The following is a 19,545-nucleotide window of genomic DNA, read 5'->3' on the forward strand; positions in this document are numbered from 1 at the left end:
TCAGCTATTGAAAACACATCGTTGGTTCTCTACAATGAATTCAATACCGATTTTAAAGTCATATATCATCTTCTAATGCAGATCATTTGACAAATTAGTTCGACATATTTACTATTACCATGTAGAATTGATCAATATGATGTTTATAGCAATATTTGAAATGGATATACGTTCAAGTGATTTTTTTAATCAGGAATTTTCCATATTAGTTATACAGTTATTTGTGACAACTAGAAGATATACGCTTTACGTACATAGTAACGTCTGTTGACAGATGTTTCTTATAAACAAAATATTGCATTCAACCAACTTACAATCACATAAAAAAATGTTTTGGAATATGAAATGAGCAACTGTTGTTTATTGTTTCGTTTCAATAGGTAAATCAACCTTTTCCTGTTATAGATATTCTTATCACTAAACAAACTACACACGGCATTACGACTCTTAAAAAGTGGTAAAATATGCACGTGATAACGATAACTCTGGAGGTAGGCTCTGTATATAGGAGCTATGCGATAACATTTAAGCTAACTGGCTAGCTAGGGTGTTACACAAATGTATTTATTAATGATAGTCTCAAGATCGGAGAGAGCTAATAAAAGACACGGAAAAGTCATTTAAAACTGATTATGTACTAATTAAGGATGTCAATTCTATAGAAATTACTATTGGAATATTCGTCTGATTTCAGTATTCAAACATTCGTTTGATTCACCTTTCAAATATTCGTCTAATTCAATATTCGTTTTCATGTCAATTCAATATTGCACATACCATTATGATTAAGCTGACAAAAATCTATTCAGAATGAAAATTGAGTAATTCCAAGTGTTCATATCTCAAAATCGCAAGATTACCATTTTGCTATTTGAACACCATTTTCCTATTTGAATGCAAGTTTTCTATTTAAATACATTTTCCTATTAGAATACCGTTTTGCTATTTGAATACCATTTTCCTATTTGAATACCGTTTTGCTATTTGAATACCATTTTCCTGTTTAAATGTCATTTTCCTTTTTGAATGCCACCCTATCGTACGAGTATTCGTTGACATTCCTAATACTAATCGTTCTAAGCGGTAACACTAAAGTATTTATAGGTATTAAACACACGTGTATATGTATTATAGAAGAAATAATGGACGAAAGTTGTCTGGATTTTAAAGAAAATGATCTGTTCTCTGGGGGTTTGTTTTTCGACAATGACCGAAAATGGACCGTAGGAAAAGACAGATTTTCAGCTCAGGAAAGATTGTTATGAACAGAAAGCAGTAAAGATGTAAGCTGATGTTATCTGATGATAGACAAAAAGAAAGGGCACGTCATTTAGAACTTCGTATCCTTCGCGTAACATAAAAAACACTACATAATTAGGGTTTTCGTAAGTAAATCTGTAAATAATAAAGATAAAAAAGAACAACAAAATCGCAGTTGTAATTCTAAATTGACAAATAGGGACAAAATTTGAAGAACGATTGACATTGGGACACCTTAAAAATAGCAGGTGGTCAGGAAGAGTTTTCTTTGTTTGTTAGAAGACAACTGTCATGGAAACCAAGGTCAATCAAAGAAATGTAAAGTTCTCAAAATGATAACCAGGTTAATAACAAAGAAATTCAGGACAATCAGATCATCTTGACGAAAAACGACTGTTTAATAAAAAAGTCTCTCTTTTCACACCTGCATATCTGACGAGGTTTATTGAACATATATGTGCTGTCTGTTCCAAACATCGAAAACTAAAAATTGAAATGATAATATAATAATAGAATGATATAAGTTTCAAAGACTGATATGTTTGTTCATATACTTATATGTTGACAAATAAAACACTGTTAAACTTATCGCAAATAAGGGATTCTAATATCAATTAAAGCTTACTGAATAGTAATATGAAACATTTACTCATAATTTGAAACAAACTTTTGAAGATGATTGTTTATCCTACTCCTTCATTTTGTAAAGAAATAATTAACACACCGTTATTGTCCATAGCACACAATAATTGAACATTGATGCCACTTTGCTAACGTGATCAAAATGTTAACTGTACCACACACAACATAATATTCTAACATATTATTGCTAGTACATATATGACTTAGTGGAAATATTCCTTTTCAATGTGTATATGGGTTACTGTAATATGTTGTGGTGATAGGAAATTTGAATCCGACCATATATTGGATATTGGGAGTGGTGCTAGGTGTATTCAATATCAGTGATTCAACATGTCAACAATTAAGTTTAAAAATTAAAAATGAACGAGATAACACGAAAAATGATATGTCAATAAGTTTATTTCCTAATCATGATATTGTAGTTTCCATCATACATGTGTTATTTTGATAATATGCTGGTTTCAAAATCTCTATACAATCTCTTAATACAATGACCTCTCTTTAACGGTCTGTTTTCAACGATACACATTTTAAGGGAAAGAGTATTAGGAATATTTTGTGTTTAAACATTCGTCGTACCACAGTAGGCTAATATATACTGAACATAGGTTATTACTCCCGGGAGAAAGCATGTATACTTTATCTAAATAACTTTGAAAGACAATAAACAAATTTAAATGCCTGACTAGTATATATAGTTTGTTTATGTTATCTGAAATCACGCTCACGAACCAAATCTACCAAACCTACATGTAATAAGTGTGCGTGCCGAGTCATCTGATATCTTTTGTCTAAAGATTCACGAAAACCAGCACAATAACATCGAGTCCATATGTATGAACTATGTTAGATATACATTTGTAGGGAACGTTTGAAATATTAAAGTAAACGGATGGATGCAATATACTGATTTGTGAATTCTGGTACAGTAACAGCAGGACACCTAATGAACACAGCTGTATTTACTGATCCTACCATTCTCAGCCAACATTAATCAGCTGGTTAAATCGTTAATTCTTTTTAACTGTAAATAGACAGAAAGCATATGACTAGGCCTATAGTGAATGCCTCTGATAATGATAAACTTATGCTAGAATGACTTCAATACATGTTAACCTGAATTATGATACGAAGAACAATGACAAACGTTTAATTGGAAATTTACACTCAAACGTCAAGGTGATATATTTTTGAAGCCATCGAAGAAAGAACATGCATACAGATATAACATGTAGTAGAGATTAGTTCATTACAGTTGAGCAAACGCCATCTTGACGCTTATAACTGTTATTCGAAACAATTTACATTCAGAGCCCGCCTCTGTAAAAGTTATTAGACAGATTTTATATCTTGTAATCTTTTGTCTATAGTGTGGAGACACCATTGATTGTCAAAGTCAAATGTTATTTCCTTTTTTAGATAATTGCTGTCAATTCCTAATTGGCTTAAAAAGAAATGATAACGTTTCTATTATTAAAAACGCAATTAAATTTTAATTAAGATTTTAAATAATTGGAACATGTTCATGAGATACATCCTTCATATAATTATAAACCCTCGTACAATATAATTAATGAATTTCTTATACAGTCTTACGTACTTAACTTATTACGTAATTTACAGATATGCAGGTTTTATATGCTTTTCTCTTATCGTGAAGGGCAGACATACGATAACTTATCTGATGCATTGCCTTAAAGGTTGTCTGCATATTCATGATATTTAGCCCCCATTTGTGGTCAAGGTCTTCTGTCAACTTGTCCCCGACAGGTACCCTTTACCTAAAGTCAAGGTGGCTCGTTAATCTCTCGGTAACATGTACCCCTTCCCTCAGGTCAAACTGATCTATCTGTCGAGTAAGAGCATTACGGGCTAAAATGGCAAGATAAAGGTGTGATAGTGGTTTCTAGAATTGATCATATTGAAACCATACTTAAGTAATAAAGTAAATGTTGTAAATATGAAACAAAATTATTATATTGGTAACGAGAAATGACTTCAGGCGATATAAAGAGTTTGTCATTTTTGAGATGAACGGACTAATTCTCAATTGACGGCAATATATGTAACGATATAGATACAATTAAGGATGACCTTGGACATTTACTATGTCATCAAGTCTTGTCATCTTAATAAATAGTACAGTCATTTCAAATTCAAGTTTATTTTATATATTATTATATTATATTTTTCAATATTTTCGTTTTTGACTTAAGTAGAATATCTTTAAATAAAAATCGGCGTTTCATTTTACTGAAAGCATTGTTAAACTAACAATATTCGCTATGACGAAGCCAGCGTGTACTCGGGAAAGCGTTATTTTAGTATACGTTTCATGATAATTACAAAGTGATCACCCCATTTAAATATGATCTTTTGGCGATATTATCTTCTATTCGATTGTAACTTTAAAGAAACTTATGAAGTACACTAACTTCAAACTGTTTCAAATTCTACTGATAACATAGTACTAATAGTTCATAATGAAATGTAACCTCTAACTGTCAATGATAAGATATATTTCAAAAATAATTTTCAACGTGTCACCAAACTACAACCTTAAACGAGTCGCTAAACGTGTTTTATAATATCGTACAGTTAACCAAACATATTTCGTATTCATGTCGTGTTATTGGTACTCTAAAGGGTGGTGTAATCATCTGCATACATGTATGATAATAGTATTTGATACGTATAAAGTTTTGTGTAAACATCACTGTGTTTTCAGGTCAATCATTGCGTAATGTCGCAAGTTTGTCGCTTTCGTTATGAATTAACCATAAAGCATACCTAAAACTACTTACATGTTATAGAATTAAAAGACACTTGGAATAAATTTGGTATTTCGAGATGGAAATCCTTATTTTGGCACTAACTTATTCGAAACACTCTGAGAAGGCCGAAGATTAACAGATTGAAAAATGTTTACTGTCGAACAACAAAAAGTTTTGGCATACATAAACCACATATAACCTCGATCCATTTGCCTAAGTTTGAATTTACAGTGTTAGCATACTGCCAAGCCACACGATTTGGTGCTTTACCAACATATTATAGTCGAAATTATTGACTAAACATGACGTATACACAATTTGTCATGAATGAAACCCCCGCTATCGCATCATATTGACTTCTGAAAAGGCGTTCCTCTGATGCTCTTGATAAATGCTGTATAATAGCATCATCCACATGGTTAGTCTTTTCTACCATAGCTACATATATCTTCTCTTACACATAGTATAACCTAAGATCGTTTTGACTCTGCAAAAGGATTCTTTAATGTTTCAGAGAGACAGAAACGGGCAATTTGAACACAAAAAATAATAGATGTCATGGTAAAATTCAACTTAACATAATAAAATGACATCGTTATCAAAATCATGACCAAACTGAAGTTCGGCAACTCTAGGTGGCGCCTCATAACAACACCATGAGGCTTCAGTCACTTAGTCGGGCAAATCGAAGGTCAAAGAGATTTAACCAGCGAAGAGGCGATTAATCTGTCAGAAATACTGGAATTAAATGTAATCAGACGTTGAATTTCCAACATCCTCACGTTCAGGTCAGATCTCAAATCCTTACTCTATTACTGATTTACTTAGACTCGTTTCTTTTATATTGTTTGCCCTTACTTGCTCTCAACTAGAAACAGTAAAAGTATTGATGCATGCATCTAAGCATGTATTAGTATAAATATATCTCAGATGAAAAACACAACAACTTGTTAGATATTTAAGCTGACACTTATGTTGATGTGCTTCATCCTTTTAAGCATTAAGTTGTTTCTGGTGGAATTAAATTCCCAGAGATTTGCCGTTATCTGCATGCTGCTTTTTAATTCATACGAATATACACATGTAACCTGTTCTAAAATTATCTGATATACGAAATTTATTTAATTATGGGACTATTGATCATCCCATCTAAATGTTGGCCTTTCTTTAGATCACATTGAATTTTACTTAGTCGCCTTTTAAGCTTCAAACTTTAGGTCATAATCATCACTGAGGAGTCCTAAGGGAAAAAACAGTTGTTCGCTGCAGTTGTATGCATTGGCTCTAATGTATCTAACTCTAAAAATCGTGCTATTCGCTCGGTGTCCTTTCTTTGAACGAGTCATGTTATAATGTCATGTGCGCGATTTGTTATACTTAAGTCTCCGAGCTTTTTTCGCCGTAGTACGACTTCCTTTTCCCATGTTAACAACGTTATGTAATGTGTTATCTTTATTCAGGAGCTAAAATATGTCATTGAATGGAAAATAATTCCATAATCACATTTCAATTTGACGACGTCGAAGATACCATAAGTAACTTCGGTGATTTTGATTTCACGTTTATTACCGAGAACAGTTTATCTTATAACAATGATGGATTACAAATTAACTTGACAAGATCAACTACATGTTACATAGATATCCTTATTCAATCTGCATACACACACACACACACACACACACACACACACACACACACACACACACACACACACACTCTCTCTCTCTCTCTCTCTCTCTCTCTCTCTCTCTCTCTCTCTCTCTCTATACACTAGCTTGAGAATGTTGGTAAAGTTTCAAATCGGTATAAAACGATATTTGTCAGCGCTTTGTACTCAGAATGACACATGTATATATGTGTGAATTCATTTAGGTATGACTAATTAAGATCCTCACAGCTTTATACTTGCCTGTTGATCTAGCTTTAGTCGTTGAACGTATTAACTAGTATCCCTCATGGCTTATCAGACTAAGAAATTCATTACTTTGTCGACTGTTATTCCATTCTATATATCCAGGCTAACATAAATGATCGACTGCATGTATTTGTATAATACACTCTAAATTTAAAGCAATGCCTGCCAATAAGACGTTGAATTTTAAATAAAGACAATTTTCAGAAGACCGGGGCATTACTAAAGTAACATTTATTTGATGACACTAGTAGAACGTTCACCGGAAAGAGACTTGGACGTGTTCAGGTGGTTATTTTGGCATTGAACCGAGATATTAAAGTGAATGACTTATTTCTACCACTTCATCTAACAGAAATAATGATATAAAACATTAAGGTTTATCCTTTTCACTATTCTCTTCGCCGCCTTAGCCTTCAGTCCGTCACCATCTTCCTTTCGGTTTCGAGTTTTCCCACGTGCTTTTGATAGTGATATGAATGGTATCACAACTAATTGGCAAGCGAGATACAGAACAATGAAATATGTTAATTTTTAAATATAGTCTTTGATATCTTCTTTCCGGTTCATTTATGTTACCAGCAATTATGCCTTTTATGTAATTCAAACTTCTTCCAGCGTATTTTTGGTTCGATCCGATTAGTGTAAATACGATATATTTCAATAAAACCTTAAAGTCACCTATACAAACATTGGTATGTCACTAACAGTCACAACAATTAGGATCCAATTTAAAAATAATTACTTAACCAAACCACTGTCATAGATACCTGAATAAGTACGTTTTTTAAAAGGCTTTCCTATTGTTCTGGTTGCTGCTACCTAGTCTTACTAATTAACATTTATATTAAATGTCGCAAAAGCTATTACGTACCGCAATTTACTTAATTGTATAACCAGATAACATAAACAAATTTCAAATACATTTCCACTTAAAGTTGGCACCATGTCAGTTAAAAGGACAAGAACAACGAATCGAACTTAAAAATCAGTTTGTTGGTAATTGAAACATCCTTACCAGAATAATGGAACATTCCGGTAACTGGGCACCATATGTGTTATGAACAAGTTTCATTTGTAGAGTAGGTTAAGCAATTTTGTGGCTCACAAAAAAATCTAACCAGCATTTATACATGTAGGTAATAAATACCTGTCATTATAAAGTTTATATGTTTGTCATAAGTGTTTAACACATAAAAGAAAGGGATGAAAATATAAACTTAACTAGTGTATTTATAGTGTAAATGCGTTTTCTATTATCACTAGCTTTAACATTTGGAAATCGGTAACTAGAATACACTTGACAACTTTGAAAGAGAGTGCATTCTGTAAAGGAAAGCGGCACTAAAAATACATGTTTTGCTGCATTTGGGATAAATACATATAATCATGTAAACAGACGCTTTATAACCGATATGCATACGAACTGATACCCAGAGAAAAGCTTCACCCTTTAAATGATTCAGAAAAACATACAGATAGTCAATGTAAACAGAAAATGCTATTGAGAAATTATGTAGAAATTCTAATACACGAGAGTTTAAATTATACAAATCTTTTATGTCGGCAGTGAATACCCGACATGACATGTTAAGTAAAGACGGATTATCTTTATTTAAATGTTAATTCTGCCCACATGGATTGCTGTTTTCTCAATAAGTTACTGCATTAAAACCGTGTAATATGTGGACCGTAAAGGATTTGCGATCTTAAACTAATCTGGTGGAAATAGAACCGCTAGTGATCAGATTCACATGTGTTAATGTCAGGGGTGATGATCATTTCCTTAAGTAACAGCTTACTTGTGTGTGTTTATGAGTGATTAGCATTCTATACACGTGATCTGTTTACTTGTTAAGATATCTTCGTTATTTCATTATAAACGTCTATCAATTTCGGCTGTTTTTAATTATTGCCGACTTTCTGTATAGAAATTGATTTCAGAAGACTATATCTATTCAAGCTGTTTTATATGTATTTATTTTATAGAATAATGTGTACCGTTCGTTAAGCGATCCCTGTAAGCAGACAATTGTATCTACTATATTCACATTGACGTTATAATTAAAGGGTTTGGCATTTAATTTACCACAGTCACCTTGTTATCATCAGCTACACCCATTACCAAATATAGATATTTCACATACGTCTCCACACCGACCTTTAATCAAACTATTTATCAATCTTAAGATTTGTAGGAAACGACCATACGCCAGCTTAGTTACTTCTTTGATTTCTGAATACCAGAGAGCTATCAGCTTTCAATGACACGGGGCTAACTCATAAAGTTAAATGGACAGCATTTAATTCTCTCGATCGGACGATTACCTAAAGAGGTCATAGATCATTCTGTAGGTTTTGTCCGTGATTGATATAGGTAGTACAGTTCTAATCAAGCTGTACACTTCTAAGTCAGTATGATCGGAACGAAGTCACCATTGTCTTTTTGCTTCGAATTATTTTGTTTCAAAAGATAAACAAAATACCATCCAATTTGAACATAGAATTTGTTATTATTAATATATAAATACATAAAAACAACAAAAGAATCGCCTAGTGCTATGTACCCTTCCTCATTATGTTGTCGGAATTTATACAGAATCAAGTGTCAAATATGTATAACCTATGTCCAGAAAAGTACATATCTTCATTTGCCATATCGAGTGCCTTTTTAATGTTTGTGTCTCAGTAAACATTCAGATATCAGATTCTGTTATTTCATTGTTCTTAACAAATGTGTATTGAATGGATTAATGGAAATAAATGCTGTTGTTGGTGAGTTTAAGTTGGAAACCACTCTGCTATTATACTTACGTAATTAATAAATATAGTTTCTATTGCAGGTGGTAGACACTGCTGGTGGACTTTTAGTCCCCGTGGTTTACCGTAACCTCCATGACACGCTTTAATTCATTCGAATAGTGGCGAGGTTAAAAATATACACATGTAATTGATATTGTTCTAAAATTATCTGATACATGCAAAAAGGAAATTTATTTAATTGTTCAGTTAGTGTATCTTCCTGTCTAGATTTTGACCTTTCTGTCGATCACTTTGGATTTTCTTCAGTCGCTTCCTAGATTTCAAAATTTAAGCCGTTAGCAGCACGAACGAATCCTAGAAGTACACAACTGCTGTATGATGTAGTTAACAACATCTGAGTTCTGTATCTCTGTGTTAATAGGTGCTATTCACTTGTGTGTCTTTTGTACAGTGATATTTTAAATTTAAGCAATACCAGAATTCAACCAAAAGGAAAACGTATACCTTGAACAATCCGATGGTTTTATCTACAAAGCTTTCATAGCAGTACAAAGTTATAATTAACTGAAATGTTTGAATCGTCCTTTTGTTCATTTCATACTGTTAAATTGGTATCTATGTTATATCTTTCAAATATCTGAGAAACGTTCTGATTCAAGTAAAGATGAATATACTATGTACATTTCCGCGGCAAATACAATCACCTTGGACGATCTGAAGCAAGGGAGAAATGTGTAACGACAAATATTCATGTTCTGGTGGTATTTTATTATACATTTTCTGTAACAATTTAACAATATGTAGTTACATTCAAATCCTTGGGCACTTCCGGACCGAGATCTCCTATGACAACCACCTATATAAAATAGGTGTATCTCAGTCACTTTTGTTATTTAATATAGAAATATATTATGAAAAACTTCCAGCTAAGAAACAATTTCTTCTGCCCTTTTCAGACAACTGCCTGTTCCGTAGTCCGTCACGATCCAGTACCCATCGAACGTCCAGATCCGGAACAAAATTTCCATCCTTACGACCAGGAAGGGTAAGTTTCTAATTCTTCTATTCTCCTTCGGTTTTAAATAAACTTTGCTATTGTTTTATGTACTATGTATATGACGTAACGTGTGCAATATTCTGTGTCATGATGAAGAAAGGATTACAACGAAAATTTGACAATTTACTTAGCCGTACTGTGGGTATTACTGCATTGAGCATACGTTTATTCTAAAAATACCCTAAAAACGCGTATGATTCGTCATGATAACTTTATGTAGAAATAACAACAGTCCTGATTGTGGCAGTAGAACAACTAGAAGAGATATAACGAAATATCAAATTAATTCTAAAAAATGTACTCGCTGATATCGAATCTTAATTTAGTAATTCAGTAAAATAGTAAACGTTAGAACATTGTTGTTTGATTTAAACCATTTTTAACAGACGTAGAGATGGTAGTGCTAGCATATATAACTGGCCTGTACAATCATCAACACAGTATGATACAATTTAGGAAGACACCTTGTAATATAGCACTAATTAGCGTTCAGTGACAACTTCAGGGTCGAACCATAGCCTAACAAAAACACAAAATGATCTTAAATGGTTAAGTCTCAAATGTGCACTACTTTGAACCTTATACCATTCATGTCCTAATTCGAAAGACATTTAAAACGGTCTTTGCTCTTTATGTTGTAAATATTCAAATTAGCATTGAATCTCAAGTGTCACTGATAAAATCGCACCCAAGATTAATGTATTTTTATATGACCAGTGATTTACTTATGATTGTTAATATTTAAACTAAAATCATTTTCGTGACTTGATATTTTTTATGAAGTACAAATTTCGTGTCAGTGTTTCAAGCACACCGTGTGATTATGAACGGGTGATAAAGGTCGATTTCTAAAACCGTTACTAACAGAACATGACAGTGGTAGTGACAGGAGTGGATCGTTATAGATTTAAACTAGACACTCGCGATTATGTTGAGCGATTTATTGTTTGAAGCTAATCCATGTGTAATGTTTTCCGTCCATCTTTTGTCGTATGTGTTCGATTTTCCCGTGAACACTGCCGGGTACAATACACTTAGTAACCCTTCCTCGAGACAAATATTGTTATGTATAGCGGTGGAGATAAGTATCATTGCGTGCCATCACTTTAGACAGATCAATCATAAATACGCGTGTAAACAAAGTGTGACATCCTCTGTATTGTATCCATAACCACGATACTTCAGATGTATATAAAAATAGAAAAAAATTATAAATTAACATATTATACAACAGATAAGTTAAGGATTTCAGATTTAAAACGTTGGACATTATGTAATAATGAGTGAGATTTTGAAAAAATTGTCAATCAAATATATCCGTGTTATGCCAGCGTTATCGAGCCATTTCCTTCGCAGTTGATGCTTTACATATTTAACCGCTGATTGACGGTTTTAAACCAATTAAATCGTTCGTTAAATCGCAAATACTCTTCAACTTGTGGATTAACAAATTTTTAAATAATCGAATAAAACTGATATTTCAAATCTTTCGAATTTTTAATTTTGTTTTTCAAACGAATGTTGAGATTTTTTGGTCAGAGGTAAGTTAACTACAACCAGTCCTACCAGAAAAAGCTACACTAATCGATAAGTGTAGTCAAAGGGTTCTATCTCTACGGGAGAGTTTATTTGTTTAGAAAAGATTTTCTGTTTCTGTTAAACATGACCTTCCTCAAACCACTCGTCCTATCTGACCCACTCTTCTTTCACGATGTTCGTTATCTTTGTACATGCACTTATGTCGCCTACCTAGGGAAACAAAAATCCACCTAGCAGAAATGCTCGGTAAAAGTTGACAGATATGAAGTAGAACGACTTCGCCTTAATGATACTTTAGTGATCTATCCTTTTTGAGTCAAATGTTTGCCCAAATATCGTGCTTAATGTTCTGACTGGAAACCATGTAATCAGACGACGGTCGTTAAACCAGCTCGTGTTGTCTTTAACATTCAAAATATCATAGTGACTGTTTGGTTATCGATTCGGCTTATCTCGAATCGTCAGCTGTATAGAGAAGGAATGCTACCATAAGCATGTGGACACTTCCTTAAGTCTTTACCTGACGAATTCTGATATAAAGATCTGTTTCAAGTGTCGGCAAACTATTCAACGTTACATGTTGTCAAAAAAGTTCCAGTTTTATTTATAAAGTACCATCAATTCTGAAAATAAAAAAAAATTCTTAAAAAAGATTTGAGATTTAGGCAAACTGTGTAGGGTTTTCATTCGTTTTCTCCTCAATCGCTTACTCTCGTGTTAATTTGTCAATGTCATCAGTAATAAATGTTGATATTTTGTGAAATTTGAAGCTTTGCATAAAAATCATAAAAATTACGTAATGATCACTGACGGTTTTTTTATTCGTTCAGGTTAAATTGTCTGTAGCACTTGTTGAAAACGGATAAAAGTATTTTTTACTTACTCACAAATCAATATCTAGCATATGCATATTGATTGTTATATTATGCAGAGCTTATAAAAAGAATCCGACAGTCGTCTTTCATCTTTAGATTCCTATTTTTTGTTCAAAATGTACGAATACAAGATGTAGCAAAAAAGTAAGATCTCAGTTCTCCAAGTGATACTTAAAGAATCTGTGGTATATAAGATCAAAGCGAGTAGATCAATTACGTTAGTTAGTGCCTGTTACCAAAGTCTGGGCTTCCATTGAACTGAGAAAATCATTAACTATAATGACTGCTAGTCATAGCGAAATGCATGTCCATCAATGCGTATTGAGGTTATTTAGGCATGAAGGAGCTACTTGAATAATATATATGACTCTTAAGACAGGCGTAAAAGATTGTCAACTTTAAAAACGGGCAACAGAAAACGTAAAGCAATCAGGAAAAATATAAAGTATCAAGAAAAGTCGAACAAGTATTCTATTTGTTTATCCTTTAAAAATGTCTGGACATGTATAATGTTTTCTGTGATTTTTTAATGATTTATCGAACGCTTACTTTATCTATAAAGTTGGCTATAACTTAAGTTCAGATCATTTTGCTATCAATTTGTGTTTAATTTCATTCGCACCTTTCCTTTTTAAAACCACATTCCAAAGGAAAATCTGAATTTCAACAAGTATGCAAAACAGGCACAATGATAGATTGCAGGTGTGCTTTTAGGTAAACACCAGTCTGTACTTGTATACAGAATGTTAACAGCTACAAACCTTAATTACCAGGTATACTGACTGATTACAGCTACACACATGTAATTACCAGGTATACAGACTGTCTACAGCTACACAACTGTAATTACCAGGTATACAGACTGTCTACAGCTACACAACTGTAATTACCCGGTATACAGACTGTTTACAGCTACACAACTGTAATTACCAGGTATACAGACTGTCTACAGCTACACAACTGTAATTACCAGGTATACAGACTGTCTACAGCATACAATTGTAATTACCAGGTATACAGACTGTCTACATCTAAACACCTGTAATTACCCGGTATACAGACTATTTGCATCTAAACACCTCTAATTACCCGGTATACAGACTGTCTACAGTGTAGAACTTTAATTACCAGGTATACAGACTGTCTACAGTGTAGAACTGTAATTACCAGGTATACAGACTGTCTACAGCTACACAACTGTAATTACCAGGTATACAGACTGTCTACAGCTACACAATTGTAATTACCAGGTATACAGACTGTCTACAGCATACAACTGTAATTACCAGGTATACAGACTGTCTACAGCTACACAATTGTAATTACCAGGTATACAGACTGTCTACAGCTACACAACTGTAATTACCAGGTATACAAACTCTCTACAGTGTAGAATTTTCATTACCAGGTATACAGACTGTCTACAGCTACACAACTGTAATTACCAGGTATACAGACTGTCTTCAGCTACACAACTGTAATTTCCAGGTATACAGACTGTTTACATCTAAACACCTGTAATTACCATGTATACAGACTGTCTACAGCTACACAACTGTAATTACCATGTATACAGACTGTCTACAGCTACACAATTGTAATTACCATGTATACAGACTGTCTACAGCTACACAACTGTAATTTCCAGGTATACAGACTGTTTACATCTAAACACCTGTAATTACCATGTATACAGACTGTCTACAGCTACACAACTGTAATTACCAGGTATACAGACTGTCTACAGCTACACAATTGTAATTACCATGTATACAGACTGTCTACAGCTACACAACTGTAATTACCAGGTATACAGACTGTCTACAGCTACATAACTGTAATTACCAGGTATACAGACTGTCTACAACTACACAATTGTAATTACCAGGTATACAGACTGTCTACAGCTACACAACTGTAATTACCAGGTATACAGACTGTCTACAACTACACAATTGTAATTACCAGGTATACAGACTGTCTACATCTAAACACCTGTAATTACCAGGTATACAGACTGTTTACATCTAAACACCTGTAATTACCATGTATACAGACTGTTTACAGCTACACAACTGTAATTATTAGGTATACAGACTGTTTACATCTAAACACCTGTAATTACCCGGTATACAGACTGTTTACAGCTACACAACTGTAATTATTAGGTATACAGACTGTTTACATCTAAACACCTGTAATTACCAGGTAAACAGACTGTCTACAGCTACACAACTGTAATTACCAGGTATACAGACTGTCTACAGCATACAACTGTAAATACCAGGTATACAGACTGTCTACAGCTACACAACTGTAATTACCAGGTATACAGACTGTCTACAGCTACACAACTGTAATTACCAGGTATACAGACTTCCTGCAGATATACGCTTATATGTGCATACCTTTATAAATAGGTATACAGACTGCCTACGTATATATGATATATTGCCAGGTAAAGATATTGTCTACAGATGCCCTTATGTAATTACCAGATATACAGGCTGTTTGCAGATACCGAACTGCATTTATCAGGTAATTAGCCTACATTTACGAACATGTACATTGTGGACATGCGCATACCTGTGTAATACATACACGATATTTGTTTACATTTAAAGGTGGTGTGCATGTATTCATTATAGTATTTGTATGAGGATGTATCTGTATACATCCAGTTTTATACGACTTGTATTCACATTTTCGTAATATTCAGTTGTCTGTCTTAATAGAATTCGGTGAACATGATACTTAATCTGGTAGTAATTGTAAGTCATCACTATGATTAATCATAATGATATTTCTTTTAAAGGTAATGTAAATTTTCTAAAAAAAAAAAATTCACTGGTAGCCAAACACTGACATTTAAATAATCGACAGAAACAATATATTGTTAATAATCACCATGATATCTCATTTTAAAATACATTTTACACATAAGATTATATCATCCAATTGAACCAGGATACATTCCTTTGCTATCAAATTTCAGGTAAAAAAGGTTTTTTTAATCGATTTAAAAAATATTCAATTACAACTTTATACACATCAGTATTACTACCTTAGAGAGAAAACTAGTGTGGTTGGTTTTAATGGGTTTATCGACAGGTGTGTCTGGCTTTAATTAGAAGACACGTGGTGACACATACTGATCGTCCTAACACGAATTCTGATTCCCGTATAGATAGGCCTACGCTGAGCATAAACGTAAGAATGTATCCATTTTGAACATGTAACGTCGAAGAATAAGTAAAAAAAGTTTATACTCTTTTGAAATAAAGCCTAACCTAGCCTTACTTTACATGTGAATTGGTATTGAGTCACAAACACAATACATACCATTTTATCAATACAAATAAAGATATCAAATTTTACTCTGTCCGCATATTTTTAGAAGTTGTATAAGTCAAAATAATATATTTATAACTTTACTATGTAGGTCTATATGTACATGGGTTCGACCATCAACATGCCTGATTTTTAACTTTATTTATTATTATGTATTTATTATTATAAAAGGTCTTATATTTGAAATGGAATTATATCGCCCTGTTTATTTGATATGGCTAAAGTGTCGCTTAAAGATGTTCCTCGTAGTATTGTCTATTGTAAATGTTTGTACTTTCCGCTTGGCTTCATTACGAAAAAACATGTCCTCGCAGAGATAAGTGTTACTTTAGCATTTCACAAACATATGAAGTTTACACCTTATTTGTAGTGTGACAATGTAGATTTTAAGAGCAGTAGAGACTCTAGTCCTGGTTTTAGCGTTGCTATCATTCAAGATACTTGTACGTAACAACTCTAGGTCGAAGACTTAAACGACTGTCCAAGTATATCATATAATAACCTAATCGTACCCATTGTACACGCACCAAAGTCCTCTGTGTGTACAACACTGGTGTTCACTGGTGATCATAATATCAAATATACATCTGTGAAAGGACCAGCCACATTAAATCATACTTAATAAGCCCTAAAGTCAGATTTGAATAGGAAATTTAAGAAATTGTATCATGTATTGATCAGAATGATATCAGAAAGCACTTATATCATTTCTAATAAACGACTCAAGGCGGCTATAAGGTAACTGCCATTCAATGATAGACTTTTAAACTGTTATGTTGATTTTTGTTGGAGTTTATAGTATAATTTTCATACAATGTTCCACGAACTATTATATCTAAAACCGAGATATAATTTTATCATCTGATTATTTATAATATAATGTCATTAGTTCCTGTTCAATTGTTTCAAATTGAAAGTTGAAACGAGTTTCTTCTACAGCTGCCTTTACCTATCTATAAGTTACGTGGTTTGGTTTACCGTGTCGCTAGGTATCACGTTCGAAACCTGAGATGTTGTTGATCATTATTATGTGTCATTTAAGGATCTTGATATCATCTGTTGTCTTCTCGTTAGTACGATATATTATGGTTTAATGTTGTCGTCCTACAAATCTCAACATTAGGTTACGTTGAAGAAAAGCAACGAGAAAATGCCAATGTGTAAACAGAATCATTATTCAAACTCAGATTCAATGAAACACTGGCAAAATGTGAACAATACAGGCAATGCACGAAAGCTTCTAAAAAGGACGCTGTGAATAAAACCAGGTGTTCTAGAACGTCTTCCGTTTTATCGGTGACACCCGCCTTTTAAACCGTGGTCAATTCAAGCAAGGTATGTCACATTACCAAATAGGAACAAGATATACAACAACGGAACCAACAGGCAAACTAACGAGCATCAAACACATCCAGCTTCCTATCGTACAACGGAACCAACAGGCAAACTAACGAGCATCAAACACATCCAGCTTCCTATCCCACAAAGAAATCGGAAATTTATAGCAAACGCGTGTATGTAGGCTTCCAGTTTATAGAGTTGACCTTGTGTAAAGAAAAAAGCACATTGCTAATTTACATGATTTTCTTCAAAGATATGTTTTATGATAATTAAGTTTTTATCGAAAACAACTTATCAAGAGACCATTGGCCAATATCTATTTTATAACTTTAATTAATGGTTGGAGTTATAGACGAAGCTTTGTAATGTGTCTGTTTATCAAAGGAGTATTCATTCAATGTTATTTTCAATACAACAACCTTTGTGTCCATAAAAAAGTCATTATTCATCATGTCATCTTGTGCAAAGTCAGTTAATAACAGGAAAATGATAGGAGGAAATAAAAACAATGTTACGAAAAAGAATGTAAAAAAAAATCAATTAAAGTAGTCGAATTATTTTTTTCCGTGCGCAATAGAGAAGTTTGAACTCACTTTGAAGTCTCCTTTCCCTTTAATGCCATGATAAAACACTAAGAAGGACAAGCAAACAGCTACCCCCTCCCTTTCTTCTCTACCTATCTACTCAGTGATTCGAACGGGGATAAGAAGAAGGTGGTAACAAATACAACAATGCTATCGAGTACTTGGGAAGAGAGAGCCGAATGTCCAGGCCTTTTTCCTCATTGTCAGAGCTGATGTTAAATCACAAATGATCAATCATTTCTGTAAAGCGTTTGAATTGTGTGTCCATATTGACATAACCATATTAACAATGTTTAACGCTCAATTACCTAACGACAAAATCCTAGCGGCTTTATCCCTTTAACAGTCAGTATTTCAGAGAGTGCTATATGGAGTCCGACACGAATATACCGTTGATTTGTCGCGTACAATGACCCGCGTTAAGATGTATTTCAGTCTATTCAACTAGGTTTAACGAATAATTAGAAGCGAAATACAGTAGCAGAGATTGGATTTCAGATCGCAATAAACACAGAAGGCGGTGACACTCGTACGCCATATTGCTGTGATGATGGTCCGCATGTTAATGTTTTTGGTGACAGAGGACCAAGAAATAGAGTTTGTGATCACAGAAGGACCATGTTTATTCAGCTACTAGGAAAAGAGGTTTTAACAGATTTTTAGGAATGATCTACGCAGAGTTCTTTGAAGAAGTTAATGGCAGTGTAACGCCAATTGCTTGGTCCAATGGTTGTCATAAGTGATTCTTGTCAGAGGATGTTAACTTGATCACCGATATGGAAGTACGTGTACATTTGAGAAAACAACAAGGAGATTTGCCATGTATAAGGCGGGGAAGTCGAACCCCAGATTCGCTTATGGACGATCTTTTCCCAATCACATCGTTACCAAAATCAGCGCCTACATGGGGTTTTCGTGACAAGGTGCATTTGTCTCTCACGGCAATGGATATTCTAGGAAACAGATCGGCAAGTGTTTATCTTGAGCACGTTAAGTATTTATGGTTCTATCAAAGACAGCCGATATGATCTGAGATCTGGCTTTTCTTGTATAATTTGTATGTTGATATTTTCCAAATCTTTTGAGGTGGTGATCAATCTTACCGATATGATGGTTGACAAAACAGATAATAATTATTTTAATTGTCGGTGAGATTTCATCGTCAATACATAAACTCGGTGAGATTTTTAGAAAGAAATATTCATCAAGTCCCGGTAAAAAATGAAACTGGTCATCATAAACGGTCGAATGTTACAAAGTAATTAATTCATACCGAACCAACGAGCCAACATATAACGACCTAGTAAAAACTATAAATAGATGTCATTTCTTAAGAATGATACTGATTACCTTTTGTTTCTTGATCCTGAATGTCTTACAGGTAATGGTGTCTTTACATATATGTATATCGATTCACTTGGTCACCAAGGACACTTCCTTT

General features: G+C 33.5%; 1 protein-coding gene across 1 annotated transcript in view; it reads left to right on the forward strand.

Moving 5' to 3' along the window:
* The window catches only part of LOC132559541 (uncharacterized), a 68,815-nt gene that overhangs the window by 7,072 nt on the left and 42,198 nt on the right, over positions 1-19,545 (forward strand). Inside the window, 1 exon segment of the mRNA XM_060224169.1 lies at positions 10,314-10,432. Within this exon segment, the coding sequence (XP_060080152.1) occupies positions 10,314-10,432 (119 nt within the window).

Source organism: Ylistrum balloti, unplaced genomic scaffold (genome assembly GCF_031769215.1).
Source record: "Ylistrum balloti isolate Yb309-2 unplaced genomic scaffold, AGI_CSIRO_Ybal_v1 Utg370930, whole genome shotgun sequence".
In the NCBI taxonomy this organism is placed as follows: Eukaryota; Metazoa; Mollusca; class Bivalvia; order Pectinida; family Pectinidae; genus Ylistrum; species Ylistrum balloti.